This window comes from Heterocephalus glaber, unplaced genomic scaffold (genome assembly GCF_053883595.1).
Source record: "Heterocephalus glaber isolate CG9 unplaced genomic scaffold, H.glaber_assembly_v1.0 deba00001719, whole genome shotgun sequence".
Classification (NCBI taxonomy): Eukaryota; Metazoa; Chordata; class Mammalia; order Rodentia; family Bathyergidae; genus Heterocephalus; species Heterocephalus glaber.
Genome location: NW_028258432.1, coordinates 9,146,894 through 9,161,190, shown reverse-complemented (window position 1 = coordinate 9,161,190; position 14,297 = coordinate 9,146,894). Strand labels below are relative to the sequence as shown.

Here is a 14,297-nt window from a genome sequence, read left to right as displayed (position 1 = left end):
AAAGAAGGATGAGAGGGCTGGGGATTTAGCTCAGTGGTGCCACCACCTACCTCAAAAGCTCAGGGTCCCAAGTTCAATCGCTGATACAAAAAAAAAAAGAAGAAGAAGAAGGATGGGAGAAGATCTGCAATGTACTTAACCAACGAAGTATCAGTAACCAAAACATATAAAGAACCTTAAATTTCCTAAGAAAAAGATGAACAGGCCAATAGAAAAATGGGCAAAGTATTTGAACAGGAAATTCACAGAAAAAAAATATGTTAATGGCCAATAAAAATGTCTCACCTAACTAGTAATTAGAGAACTGTAGATCAAAACCACAGCAAGGTACCATTTCTGAGCCATCATTTTGCTATCAATTAAAATGATAAGAGCAAGTGTTTGAAAGTAAATAGGAAAGCAGGAGGTCTTATTCATTATTGGGTAAAGTATAAATTGATCTGTTTTGAAAGAAATATTGTAACATACTTGGTAGAGTTGAAAATGAGTAAATCTCATGAACCAGCCAAGGAAATGTGTGCTTAACAATGTAAACATAGCTGTGTGAGATGTTCAGTGCAGCATTCTCTGGAAAGTAAAAAAGTGAAAACTACCTCACTATCCTATAGTAGAGAAGTGAATTTTTAAAAGTCTGTGGCTTTTTAATACAAGAGAATATTACACATTAATTTAAAAATGAACTCCATTTACATGTTGAATTTACAAGGGTAAAATCACTGATGAATAGAAAAAAAATACTTGTATGACACTATTCACTTAGAATATTTAAACACAATATTATATATTGTATACAGATATGTATCTATAGTAAGTCCCTGACTTGCGAATGAGTTCTGTTCGAGGAGAATGTTTATAAATCAGATTCTCTTGTGAGTCAGATCTGACTCATTTGAAAGGCTGGCAAAGTGAGTCTTATACACCTTTGACACAAATAGACAGTGTAAAGCATTAAAAAAAAACAACCTCCACATCACCACTGCATTTCCTCTTACTTCTGGACATCCTGGGCTCTGATTGAGCACTGTACTGCTATACACTATCGCACTGTACAGTAAGCACCCAGCAGCACAACTGTGACAAATGTACGCAGACATGTGAGCTACTTCTGACATGTGTTTGCATCTACAAATGTTTGTAATTCAAGGTCCATTTGTATCTGTGAAAGTTCACAACTTGAACGTTCATAAATTGGGGACTTACTGTATATAGAAAAAGTGTAAAAACATGCACCAGGATAGTAACGCCTCTGGACAGAAAAGGTGAAGGACAGGACAAAAGTATCTATAGATTTTAGCAGGGCATGGTGGTGTATGCCTGTAATCCCAGCACTCTGGGAGGCTAAAGCAGGAGGATTACACACTCAAGCCCAGTCTGGGCAACTCAGCAACGAAGCAAGACCGTTGTCCCAAAATAAAAATAAAATTGAAAAAAGTTGGAGGTGTAGCTCGGTGTGAAGGCCCTGGGTTCAATTCCAAGAACGACAAATAAAAGTATTTATAGATTTTATTTCATGAGAAAGAGAGAAGGAGAGGGAGAGAGAGAAATCTAAAGCAAATGTGGCAAAATGTCAACACAATGAAAGAATTAAAATTAACCTTAAATAGGACCTTTGTTAAAAGATGTGTTCCTCAACAGAACAGGGCCTATATAATAAGGACTGGTCATATAAACTGAGGACCAACAAGTTATAGAAACATTAGCATTATAGAAACTTGTACACAAATTAAGTATGGGCATAATTTGAGGGCTGTTGAGCTGAGGATATAGTAGCATGCACAAGGCCTTTGGATCGATCTCCAGCATCACAAATATAGGAGAAGATTATTTGAGCAATGGGAAAGAAAACAATAAGAGTAATGTTGAGATAAGAGAGGTTTGAGGCCAGCCTGGGCAACATAGGAAGTCTCTATCTCAAAAAACAAAACATTACAAAAAACCCTAAGGATAGTAACTTCAAATCCTTTGACTTTATCCATGGTGTTAAATTGGGATCTGAGTGACAGAGTGGTGCGGAACAGATGATAAGTAACAAGGTAGCACACTGACCCTCACTTGCCCACTATATATCAGTACTTAATTTATTTTCTGTTTGTCATATATACTATATCATACACTTTTCAAAATTTCAAAGCTTTCATTTAAATTATCTCGGTTGCTTCTCACAGTAATAGGCAGAGCAAGTATTATTCTCATTTCACAGTGGGTAAACAGTTCCAAAGAGATTTGATGACTTCGTCAAAGTTTTAAGAGGTAGCGTTCCTTCTTTCCTGTTACCTGGGCTTAAGATATTGGACTCACCTTGGACTCATCTCTACTCCTGTATCCAGTAAAGCATCAATTGCTATAGGATGTTTCTACAAAGTGTGCTTCCATTTCTTCCTCTCCATTTCCTTTCCCACCATCCAGGTTTGATGACCTGAATTGCAACTGGGGAGCCGGACTTCCAGTTGCCACTCTTTTCTTCCAGTCCATCCTGCAGTCTCCTTGTAGACTAAACTTCCCTAAACACCACTTCCATTATGTCATTTCCCGGCTCAAAAAATCTTCCTGACTCTCTTCCCTCAACCGAGATTTCAAAGTTCTCCTTAATCTGAACTCACCTTTTCCAGTTAACACTCAAAGCAGGTGATTTGGAAATAGAAATGTCCAAAAGATGCACATTAAAACAACAGTCATTTCAGCTATCAAATCACTGAAGTTTTATGGTTTTTACTTTTTAAATGATACTGTTTAAGATAGAAATAAAACAGTCTCTTATCCACTCCTAGTAGAAGTTTTGGCAGGTCTAATGTTTTGGAAGGCAATTTGGTTATATGGGTCAAGTGTGTTTGACCTAGAACTCTTTGTGGGAATCTATCCTAAGGAAATAATCTGAAATACAGAAAATTCTTTATGCCTAAAGATGTTAATTGTACTATTATTATAGTTATAAATTATTAGATATGCCTAATGCCACTCAATAGGAAATGATTCAAAGCTATTATAGGCATATATGATGGATGACTGTATTAAATATACGTATGGATGTGGAAGATATTTACAATATTTATTAAAGGGAAAGCAGTATTTAAAGTTGTATAACGTTTAGGAGAAATCTTAATCATTGTTCACTAGTGATTTTGTTTTCTTTCCCAAAAACATTACTTCACACTTTTTTCCTTTCTTCAAAACTCCAAAATTTCTTTTTCTTCCTCCCTTTAGCAGATGGGTAGCTCTGGTTTATTGAGAAAATATATCATCAAATTTTCTTCTCTACTTATTCCTTCCACTCTCATCCTTCCTATTAAAATGAACTAAGTGTCCCTGTTCCTATCCAAAGTCAACTTGGCCACTGATTCCATCCCTCTCACTTCAGGATTCTGCTCTTGGCATTATTTCTTCTGTCCCCGGCACCATTGACCTCCTTTTCTTCCAGAGTATTTCTGTTAGCACATAAGCATGCTATAAAATTCTACATCTTACAAAATAATTATTTTCTTGCTCTTCTCCAGCCATCTCCATAAAGCAACCCCCCCACTGCCACCATCTCCATTTGGTCCCCTACTCTTTGCTGTGACCCTGGTCGGGCTTTTCTCCCTCACGTCACTGAAATGGCTCACTGTCAAATCCAGTGGGTAGTTGGGTGCTTTCCTTGTAGACTCTCAGCAGCACGGAACAGAGCTGACTGTTCTCTTCTTTCCTTGGGGTCTAGGAACCTCACTCTACTGGTTTTCTTGCCACCTCCTGAGATCCTCCTCCTACTCTGTGACTCCTTCCTCTTCTTACTCCAAATACTCAGGGCTCAGCCTTCAGACTTCACTCCTTTCCCTCTGTTTCCTGCCTGTGGCACCTGTCTCTGTGCCTGTGACTTTCCCTGCCTTCCCTATCCTAATTCTGCAGTTGACTCTCATCCTGACCTCTTCTTTGAGCTCCTGGTGAAACTTAACTTTGGATGTGCAGCAGCCATCTCAAGTTTATGGTGTGTCGAATGGATCAAAACTTGATATTCACTCTCTCTCTCTCTCTCTCTCTCTGTCTCTCTCTCTCTCTGAAACCTCCTCACTCCAATCCTTTCCATCACAGGAAAGATGTCATCATTCTCCCACCTGTTCAAACCAGTACTCTGGAAGTCAATCTTTTACAACTTTTTCTTACATTTCACACACTGCTCATAAGCAAGCTGACTGATGCTGCCTTCAAACAAATCCCCCAAAGCACCACATCTTACTGCTTGCAACACAGTCACTGCAGTCCAAACCACCATGTCTTTCATTGGACATTCAGTAGCCAAGTACTTACTTTCCAACCTGCTTCCTGCCGAGTTTTACAAACCTCCAATGACTTTAGACTGCACTTAGAATAGAATCTTAAGTCCTTACTATGGCCTCCAGGGTTATACATGACCTGGACCCTGTCTTGTTCCTTTTTCTTTTTCCCTGAAGTCCTGGGCTTAAACCCAAGGCCTCCGCTGAGCTGTATTTCCAACCCTAGTTCTCATCTCTTCTGCTGGCTTATTTTGCCTCACCACAGTGGCCTTTTTCCTGTTTCTTAAGCTCATTTCTGTCTTCAGAGGCCATATATTTGCTACTCCCTGTGCCTAAAATGCTATTTTCCAGGACTTCAGACAGCTCATTCCTTCCCACAATCTTCAACTTGATTTATTTTCTTCATAGATTTTATTGCTACCTGCAATTATGTTATTTTTTATAATTCTCCAAAACTAGAATTTAAACTCTTTGCAGGCAAAAAAATTTTATTTGCCTGCTTATTATCACCAGCATCTAGAATAGTGTCTAATACATATAAGGAGCTCAAAAATATTTGTTACATGAGGAACAAATTATGTAAAAGTTCACAAAAATAAGATTAAAGGAAAAACATCTAGGAGGAGATAAAATTGTGTTTTGTTGGTCTTTTTTAAAACATATTTTATGCTTTCAAATATTTCTCAAAGTTTCTATATTAGTTATATCTTTTGTAATCATGGAAATATAAACTATTTAAAATTACAAAGTATAGACTATTCCCTGGTCAGGCCCATTTTTGTTACTGTCTCAGAACAAACCCTCAATGCATGTTCATTTTGATATCATGCCTTTTTTCAAGCCCTTCTTTCTCACTGCACCTCTGCTAACCCTTCAACTCTCATCCAAGGCCCATCTCCTCCATCGGCCTTCCTTGAGTACATCCATTCTCGCTGATCTCCTTCCCTTCCCCAGACTGTGCACTTAGCTGGGTATATTGTTCAAACATTTATTCATTCTCATTCATTAAGTATGTTCTATATGGTTTATGTATGTGTCTACGAATATGAATGAAAGACAGAGAGAAAGGGAAGTGTAAATTAATTTGCTCTCTTTAGCAGATGCCATGTCTTAGTCTGCTGCACAAAGTCTCCAGCACACATTGATGGCTGTGGAAATACTCAATAAACACTTGGTGATAGTACCAAGTGGGAAACCCACTAGGTCTTTAGGCCTTTTAGGGTTCTGAAAATTCATAGTGTTTCCTCCGTTATACCACGCTCTTTATTACTAAATACGTTTACTATTTGCCATGTACCTGCCATTCATTTTCACAGTTATTATACAGGAACTGCTTTTATTTTTATCTTATGGTTGAAGAAACGGAAACTTAGAAAGGTTAAGTAACTTGCCTTAAGTGACAAAGACTACAATGGTAAGGCCTGGATTCAAACATAGCCCAAGCTCTTTGCCACTATACCATACCATGCGTCAGGCTATGTGACAAATCACATCATTTCCTTTGACCCATATGCCACAAATGTGTTTCTGATTAAACTGCAAGTTCTTGGTCAAATGCCTGAACCGTTGAGGGGGATCTCAGTTTTTTCCTTTGTATAAGGAAAACAATACCTGACTGGTGGTGGTCAGTGTGTGAATGGTGTGCTGCAGGGTGCTTAGCACACAGTGGATATGGAGTACATGTGGTTTTTATTATTAGATATGCTACCTTCTTGATATCACAACTTTAAACCCTGGGTTTGGCAGCTCCCCTCATGGTTCTTTACTGAGTGGGATGTCTGCATCTCCAAAGCTGGAGATCACAGCTCTGCTGGGCTGTGCAGCTGTCAGTGAAAAGCCTGGAGAAAGAGAACTCACAGTCCACCCCAACAGGAGCTTAGATTTCCTTGTCTGGATACATAAGGATAGGAAGACACTTAGATTACAGAAGTAGCTGTTTTTATTTGTCATTCAGGTTCACTAATCTAAACATCTCTCACTCCTCAGGAATTATTTTAGGACCAGGAAACAGCACACTGTTTATTGAAAGAGTCACAGAAGAGGATGAAGGTGTCTATCAGTGCAAAGCCACCAACCAGAAGGGGGCCATGGAAAGTTCAGCATACCTCACTGTGCAAGGTAAACAGCTGTGTAGGAAAGCAACAAGAAGCTGTTCAGACACCTATTTTCCTATTTGTTTAACTTCCCACCTCCCATTCTCCTGCCACCTGGCCAGCGTGTTCCTCTCCCCAACCCCCTCCCATGTTTCACTGCCCCTCCAGGAAGGGCTGTCTGGTTCTGTCAGGCAAGGCAGCAGGTGAAGACTGGCTGGCCATCCTTGGGAGCCCAGTATCTGCACAGGCTCTGCAGGGAAGTCATTCCTAGAGGAAAAGAACCCCCGCTGCTGACAGTATGATTACAGTGACCCACAGAGAATGGCCCCAGAGGTTCACACCTGTGAGAAATAAGTCCAAGAAGAAAGAAAAGGCAGGGGTTGCGGGGGGGGGGGGGGAGTGTGGGCAAGGAGAGAGGAACCCACACCCTTGGATCTGTTCATTTTTTTCCTTTCTGATTCCTAGAAGTTAGACATATGCTGATTTTCTCAATGTTTTCCTAAGCTAGTTTTTACTATGAATAGGTAAAAAATATTATCAGAGAGAAGCAACACATAATAAACCACATTTAAGAAAAATATTCAAAGTGCTTCCTCCTTCTAGGCCTCAGTTGGTTGAGCAGCAAAATACAAAAAGGCCTAATCTAACCTTGATTATGCCCACGTGGCTTCCATTTGGAAAATAAGTTAGAGCTCAGTTTCAATCCCCAGTACTAGAATCATCTAAAACATAAAATTTACAGTGTCATAAAGTAACAAATTGGCACCTCTCAGATATCAATGTCAATGGCATATTGAGGTTTGACATGAAAAGAGGTAAGGTATTCAGTAGCCTATTCCCAAATGTTCACCAGCGTACAGTGATCCCTCAGTTGTCGATCAGCTCAAAACTTGAGCTTTCTACTATTCAAAAAATATCTGCTTGGTGTTCGCAACTTTGCTCCATAGTCAACCAAAAATCTGACTTGAAAAAACCTGCTCAGGCTGAGAATGAGTCACAAGTCACACCTTGCAGTGACACAAAGGAGTGATGCTTCAAGCTAAGTGCTGCTCTCACCAAGACAACACAGTGCTTGTGTTAGTGCATTAAAACATTTATCATTATACTCTTTTTGTATTTCATTTGCATAAAATATCGTAACCATGGCTCCAAAGAAAGTTAGTGATACCAGCAGTAAAGCTCTAAGAGGAAAACTGTGATAATCATGATACAGTTAAATCACTTCAAAATTTGTTAAAGCCCTGAAAAAAATGAATTTATAAGTTTAATTTTGGGGCCTCAGAACCCAATATTTGGTTTTCCATTTTTCATATGAGAAAATATGTTCAGTTCTTGAACTTTTCAGTGTTAGAACATGAATTTGGAACAAACTGAGTTCAATAACCAAGGTATCACTCTATCAAAATATGCAAGTCCTGAGCTGGAGAATGTGGTCAGCAGTAGAGCATTTGCAAGGCTTTGCGTTCAATCCTCAGCACCACCAAAACAAAACAAAAAACAAGAAAATGAACAAGCAAAATAACCCCAGAACATGCAAATACTTCTGAGGAAGAACCAGGAAAAAGGTAATTTACTTTAATTATTTTGCCTTGGAAATTTACATTGCTTAAAGATTATCACTATGAGAATTCAGACTCCTTTAAAACAGAATTACCACCTCCATTCATTTACAAGGAGGTAATTTAGATTTTCCTAAAACTGAAATTACCACAAATTTATATTTCCAGAAAAAGTGAGAGTCCCCAAATACCCTTAGAATGGTCCTGTTTGTTTCGCAAATGATTCCTGTTTTAAAATACTCTTTCAACTCTCCTGCTCATGCAGAGAAAAGTTTATTAAATATCTATTTCTCTTGAACATCTTCCTCAAATGGTTGCTCCTGTTTTTTAATGATGGGAAAGAGCCACGGGATCTGAATCCCCAGATTCAACCAACTGTAGGTCAAAAATATGCAGAACAAAAAAAACTGCATCTGTTCTGAACATACACAGATTTTTTTTCTTGTCATTATTCCCTAAACAATATGGTATAATGACTATTTTTATAACATTTACATTGTGTTGGGTATTATAAGTAACTTAGAGATGATTTAGACTATGCAGGAAGATGTGCACAGGTTCTATGCAAATACTACCCCATTTTATAAAAGAGCCTCGAACATCCTCAGACTTGGGGGTCCTGGAGCCAATTCTCTTCAGAGACCAAAGACTAACTAGACTTGATGCTATTACCCTTGCAAGAATCCAAAGAAGTAAATAGTGTTTTGCTCAATCTACAGATGAAAAGAGGGAGACTCAGAGAGGTTAAATAACCTGCCCAAAGTCACACAGTAAACACATGGTGGGTCTGAGACTTGTGTCCATGTCCATGTAAGCCTCCAAAGAACCCCACCCTTCTGCCACTCTCTCATTCCTGAGAAGGCAGCTCTCTGCAAGGTCCCAGGACAAAACAAGCAGCTTTGACACTTTCAGTTATCCTGCCATTTTGATTTTCTCACTACATACTTCTTAATTCCTTACACTGGTATCTTTTTCAACTGGTGTTATGCTCTTCTGAGATGTCTGACTATTTCAAGAATACTGCATCACTGATAATTTCTAGAAATTTCTAGCAGCCTCTATTCTTTACTCCTGAGGAAAGAGAAGAGTTTTCACTTGAAGTGCCCATGTTGGCTGCCATTGCCAATGTTGTGACCTTTATCATCTCTTGCCATCATTTTTCAGCCTCCTAACCCACCTACCTACTTCTCTCACCTCTAGCAATCCACTTCCCAATCTAAAGTGATATTTTCCAACTGTCATTTCCCAGTTTAGAATATCACAGTGGCTTCCGATCGCCCACTGTCCTCCTCCAGGCATACTGTGCTTGATTGGACTCCAAGGGCTCCTTCTCAGCCTCACCTCTCACCCTCACCCGCTCCTCCCCAGCCCCCCAGGTTAAAGCTATGTGAGAGTCCCTGAACACACTCAAGCTCCTTATGGACTCTGCATTTCCACATCTGTTTACAACTTGTTCTCCCCCGACACAATCCTACTCATCTTTCAAGACACACTCTGGTGTCACTTTCTCTATTGCTGAACTGATGTCAAGATTTTTTTATCTCTATGCTCCCACAGTGCTTGATATGTCTCTTGGAAGCTGTGCTTACCATTGTGTTTTGTTTTTTTAGTACATCCCTCTTGGCAATAACAAAACTAGTTAGGTTACAACTGGTTAGGCATTGGATTTTCTGAGGAACTGATACTTCTGACTCATGGGCTCTTCTCCTATATATGTCATTGATCTGGCCTTCTCCCACGTTATCTCTTTTATAATTGCTTCCCCAGCTCTCGGAGCAATGGCCATATCCAACCTTTTTGCTCAAAAAAATATAGTTACCTGAGAAACTAGATCACCTTATCTGAAACCATCAAAACACACCTGAGATCTTCTGCCTATTTTAAAAGAAGAATAAATAAACGGAGCCATTTATTTGGAACAGGCCAATGAATAATGTGAAAATTTAGGATATTTGGCTTAGAAAATAGATAACACGGGAAATGTAACTGTTTGCTTCAAATACTTAAGGAGCTTTCTGACAGTGAGGCGTTTAACTCACTTTTTGTCACACCTAAAAAGATAACCAGAACCTAAGAAGGGAAATAGTAGTAAAGTTTCCAGGATACAAGTTTCAGCCCCATGTGAAGATATAATTTGAATAAGGAGAATTTGTGCAAGTTGATATTGTGTGGATTGTAGAAAAACTTGCATATATATCTTAGGTGTGTTATCTTGAACTGAATTACTTTCAGCTCACTAAAGAAATCTGATCCTGGGCCAGGGATTTAGCTCAGTGGTTTCGCTGCCTGCTGCGCAAGCGCAAGGACCTGAGTTCGATCCCTGGTACCAAAAAAAAAAAAGAAATCTGATCCTGGGATGCTGTTCAGAACAGTTGAATGTAGTTATCTGCTTGGTAATTTTACAGTAAGATTGGATTCTTGCTCTAAAGTCAGCCTGGTAGCTGTGAAACATTCTCTAGGTTTAGACGTGATCTTCTATTAGATGCATATGGACTCTTCACTTTGACCTATCTTGTCTAACTGAGTTTAGGAAATGAAACCAGGCATACAAGTTGTGTCTGTGGCTATGTTTAACAGAGTTAAAGAGGTTCAGGAATTAGCCAGGAAGGAAACTGTCTGCTCTTTTTATTTCCTTTGAAAAAGGATTCTTATACTCAGATAAAACAATGTGTTATTTTTGTATGTGAAAAGGATGAATGGACTGTGGAGTCAAAGTACCTTCTTTAAATAATCACAGGTCTTGTTTGGTTTGGACAGAGCCTGAGCACACGTACAGCTCTCAAAGGGGAAGTTCCAGTATCAAGATCAACAATAAAGCTGTTAGCAACCAAAATTATTTTAGAAATTAGTCTACAAACACACCACCCTGGATCCCTGATCACTTCTGAAATTAACATAGCATTCAGTAGAACCTCAGAAATTGATGGGACTGTTACAGTGAAAGTGTGGCACATTTTTATCCAAATATTTAAGATAATCCATATATTATAATTATTATTGCAAGCAATAACCGCAATACATAAAAGAACTTCCTTATAACAGATGTGGGCATTACTATATTTCAACAGCATTACACATTAAGAAAAATTGAAGAAAAAGTATCATTTTAAACATTTTAAAAATGATTAATAGATTTAAAAATGACAGAAGACACAAAATGATTCCCTCAGTGTCCTGCAGTCTCAATACTTGACATGTTATTATAGGTATGTTGTGCTACACTAATTGTACATTGATGGGAATTGTACATTTGGGAAAGGACCCATACCATATAAAATATTATTCTCTAATAAAATTCCATGACTCAAGAATAGAAAAAGCTCAAAACTAAATTGCCTGGCTCTATAACCACTACAATTTATAGCCTTTGGTCAGGTTTCAGTTTTCGGTTCCTTCCTGAGCCTTCTCTGGTCCCTGAGTGTCTTCCACCTTAAGTCCTCTTTCTGTATCCTGCCCCCGTATTTACTTCCCCAGCTAACTGGGCACTGAAGGGTGTGATAGACTAATTCACACAACTATGTTGGGGACTGATGTTGCTCCTCTCAGGTGCTGGCAAGTTCCTAGGGTTTCCCAAGGAGACAACATGCCTAAAACAGATGAACCTGTTGTTCACTAATTCTACACAGAAGGGCTGGCCCAGGAATATATAGGGTGTGATCAAAAAATAAGTGATTATTTAAATGTACCAATGATTAGAATGAATAATCGATAATGCAAAATAAGAAGAAAAGGTCCAAAGGGGTAGGGGTAGTGGGAGGGGCAGGGGAAAGGAAAGGAGGGAAAGGAAAAATGATGAGAAATGGAAAAAATGGAAATAAAGTCTTTGTAAATAGGGAAGGGTGGAGAGGGTGAAGGGAGGGCTAGGAATGGGGAAAAAATAAGAACCAAGATGCATCATGTAAAGGTACAAGTTCCCAGTGAGAAATATAAATGTGTTGTATACCTACAATGTACCAATAAAAGAATTTAAGTAATTAAAAAAATAAGTGATTATTTAAATTTTTAAAAATGTATTACAATAAAAGACACAGTGCCATTAAGTTCCCTCAAAATATCCCCCCTAGCCTTTGAACACACTTATCCATCACTCTTGCCACTTTCTGAAGCACTTCTGGAAGTCCTCTTGAGTATCTTTTGTTTGTGCTGTCCTGGGTGCCTCCACATTTTGAATCAGTTGAAAGTGTTTACCTTTTATGGTCATTTCAATTTTGAAGAAGAGCCAGAAGTAGCATGGTATCAGATCCAGTGAATAAGGAGAATGAGGACACAGTGTAATGTTTTTCTGTGCCTGCCTCTCTGTTGGATGACATTTGGCAGCATTGTTCACCAGATTTTTGATCATACTTCGTAAACACACTCATGAAAGAGGACCTCCAGATGTGCCTCAGAAAAGTGGCAAGAATGATTCATATGTTCAAAGCTAGGGGGCTGTCTTGAGGATGATTAATGAAAATGTGTCTTTTACTGTAATACATTTAAACATTTACTGTATATTTTGATCACCCTCATACATGACTTTTTACTTCATTTCTAAGCAAGAGTATAAAGCTGGCTTTGGCCATGCTTTCAAAAACTAGTGATAGAATTCAATTAGGATGATTAAGATCTTTGTAGATAATTCTTAAGGCAAAATAATTCAAACTCAAATACTCATTTTAATTCCTCCTGTGGAAGCTAGGCTGGCATGCAACTGCATAGGGTATTACAGAACTGGATGTTAGGCTAGTGAACTTGGAGGTGGGCTCTATAAAAGCCTGGACCTATTTGATTCCATGTTATGTTTATCAGACATGCACAGAATTGTTTTGGAGGGGTTTGGTTTGGTTTTGTTGGAGACAGGGTCTCGCTATGCAGTTCAGGTTGGCCTTGAATTCACTATGTAGCTCAGGCTGGCCTGAAACTCACAGCGATCCTCCTCCTCCACCTCCGGAGTCTGACCTTCCATGTACCACCATGCCCAGCCGGAGAACTGTTTTAAGCAACTGTCCTTCTTAACTTCTGCAACAATCCTACAAGGAAGTGCAGCTATATGAGAGTGAGAATCTAGGCACAGAAAGGTTAAACAATTCTAGGATTGCACAACTAGGAAGTCACAGAGCTGAAAACTGGGATCACGTTTAATCAATCTGCTGTACTGCACCTCAACTCTAAAGCAGCAGAACATGTGGTTAAAAGCCCCCCTGCCCCCACCCCGAATCCAGGTGCCTCTGCTCTCATGAGCTGGACAACCTTTGGCAACTTAGCTACCTTCCTTCAGTTTTCTCATGACATAATGGACCTGTTAAAAATAGCTTACTAATCTTTACAGAGCTATTGTAAGAATTAACACAGTTAAAACAGTAAAATGATGTGCCAAATTTTATTTCAACAAAACATTCTGTATTATACTTTTCCTACACTTAACCAGTGAGTCACCCACATGGTGATCCAAACCACTGAATTCCTGTTTGGCTTAAGGATTAACTTGTTGTCATAAAAACACATTACAGAACTAATGTCACAAATAGCAATTTTAAGTATCTTCACCCAACATTATGCTTGAAATGTGTGCTTCAAATTTAATCTGGATACAGTTCTTTCATAAATCATTGTCCTTAAGAGTGGTTCCAAATTGGTATACAGAGATTCATAAAAACCTTCATAAATAGTTAAAAAGGTCTTCAGGCCAATATTAATATTTCAAAAAGCTTTACAGAAAGTACATAATAAGGTTAAACAAATTACTAGCTACTGAGTTTTAGATTGAAGGAGCTGGCACTGGTTGGTTGACTCATGGTGATCAGGATCCCTGAGAGTTAGGTCTGAGTGGAGCTGATTAATTTTCTTTTCATCCATACATAAAACTTTCTGGAGACTTCCTCTGGGTCAGTGGTGGAAATACAAAATGAACAAGAAGTACACCCTTCTCTTGAGGTCCTAATAATTTAGTGGGCCACAGAGCCATCTCATTAATTACTTCAAACTGAAATAACAAATGAACCAGAGAATAAAATTTAAACTACCCTGTGGCACTAGGCAAATTTCTCAGGGAAGGTGGTATTTCAGTTGTCTGTAGAAAATGATGGCTACCTGCGTCAAGTCTGGTTCATTTTAGGTAGAAAAGACAAATTGTGATACATGTAGTATATTTGGCTGAAAACAAAAACTACCCCACACTTGAAGTCCAAAAAGCAATAAAAAATAGAAAGAGGTGACAAGAGTGGGGAGAAGCCTTCAAAATAGTTACTAATGCCAGGTTTACACATTTGACCTGTGAAGTAGGGACTGCTAATAAACCTCCATTTTTTAAGGATGAGGAAACAGGTAGAGTCCTTGGTCTATAGCAGAGCTGCTCATAGGGTTGCAAAATGGCTCCTTGCCTGCTCCTGATGAAATCTATGCTTGGTCCCTAAGTCTAGCCA

The 14,297-nt window shown here is 38.8% G+C and overlaps 1 protein-coding gene across 1 annotated transcript in view; it reads left to right on the top strand.

Moving 5' to 3' along the window:
- Positions 1-6,198: 6,198 nt before the first annotated feature.
- The window catches only part of Flt1 (fms related receptor tyrosine kinase 1), a gene marked incomplete at its 5' end in the record, with an annotated part of 55,511 nt that continues 47,412 nt past the window's right edge, over positions 6,199-14,297 (top strand). The window contains one exon of the mRNA XM_087199442.1: positions 6,199-6,362. Coding sequence (XP_087055568.1) covers positions 6,199-6,362 — 164 coding nt within the window. The remainder of the gene's footprint in view (positions 6,363-14,297) is intronic.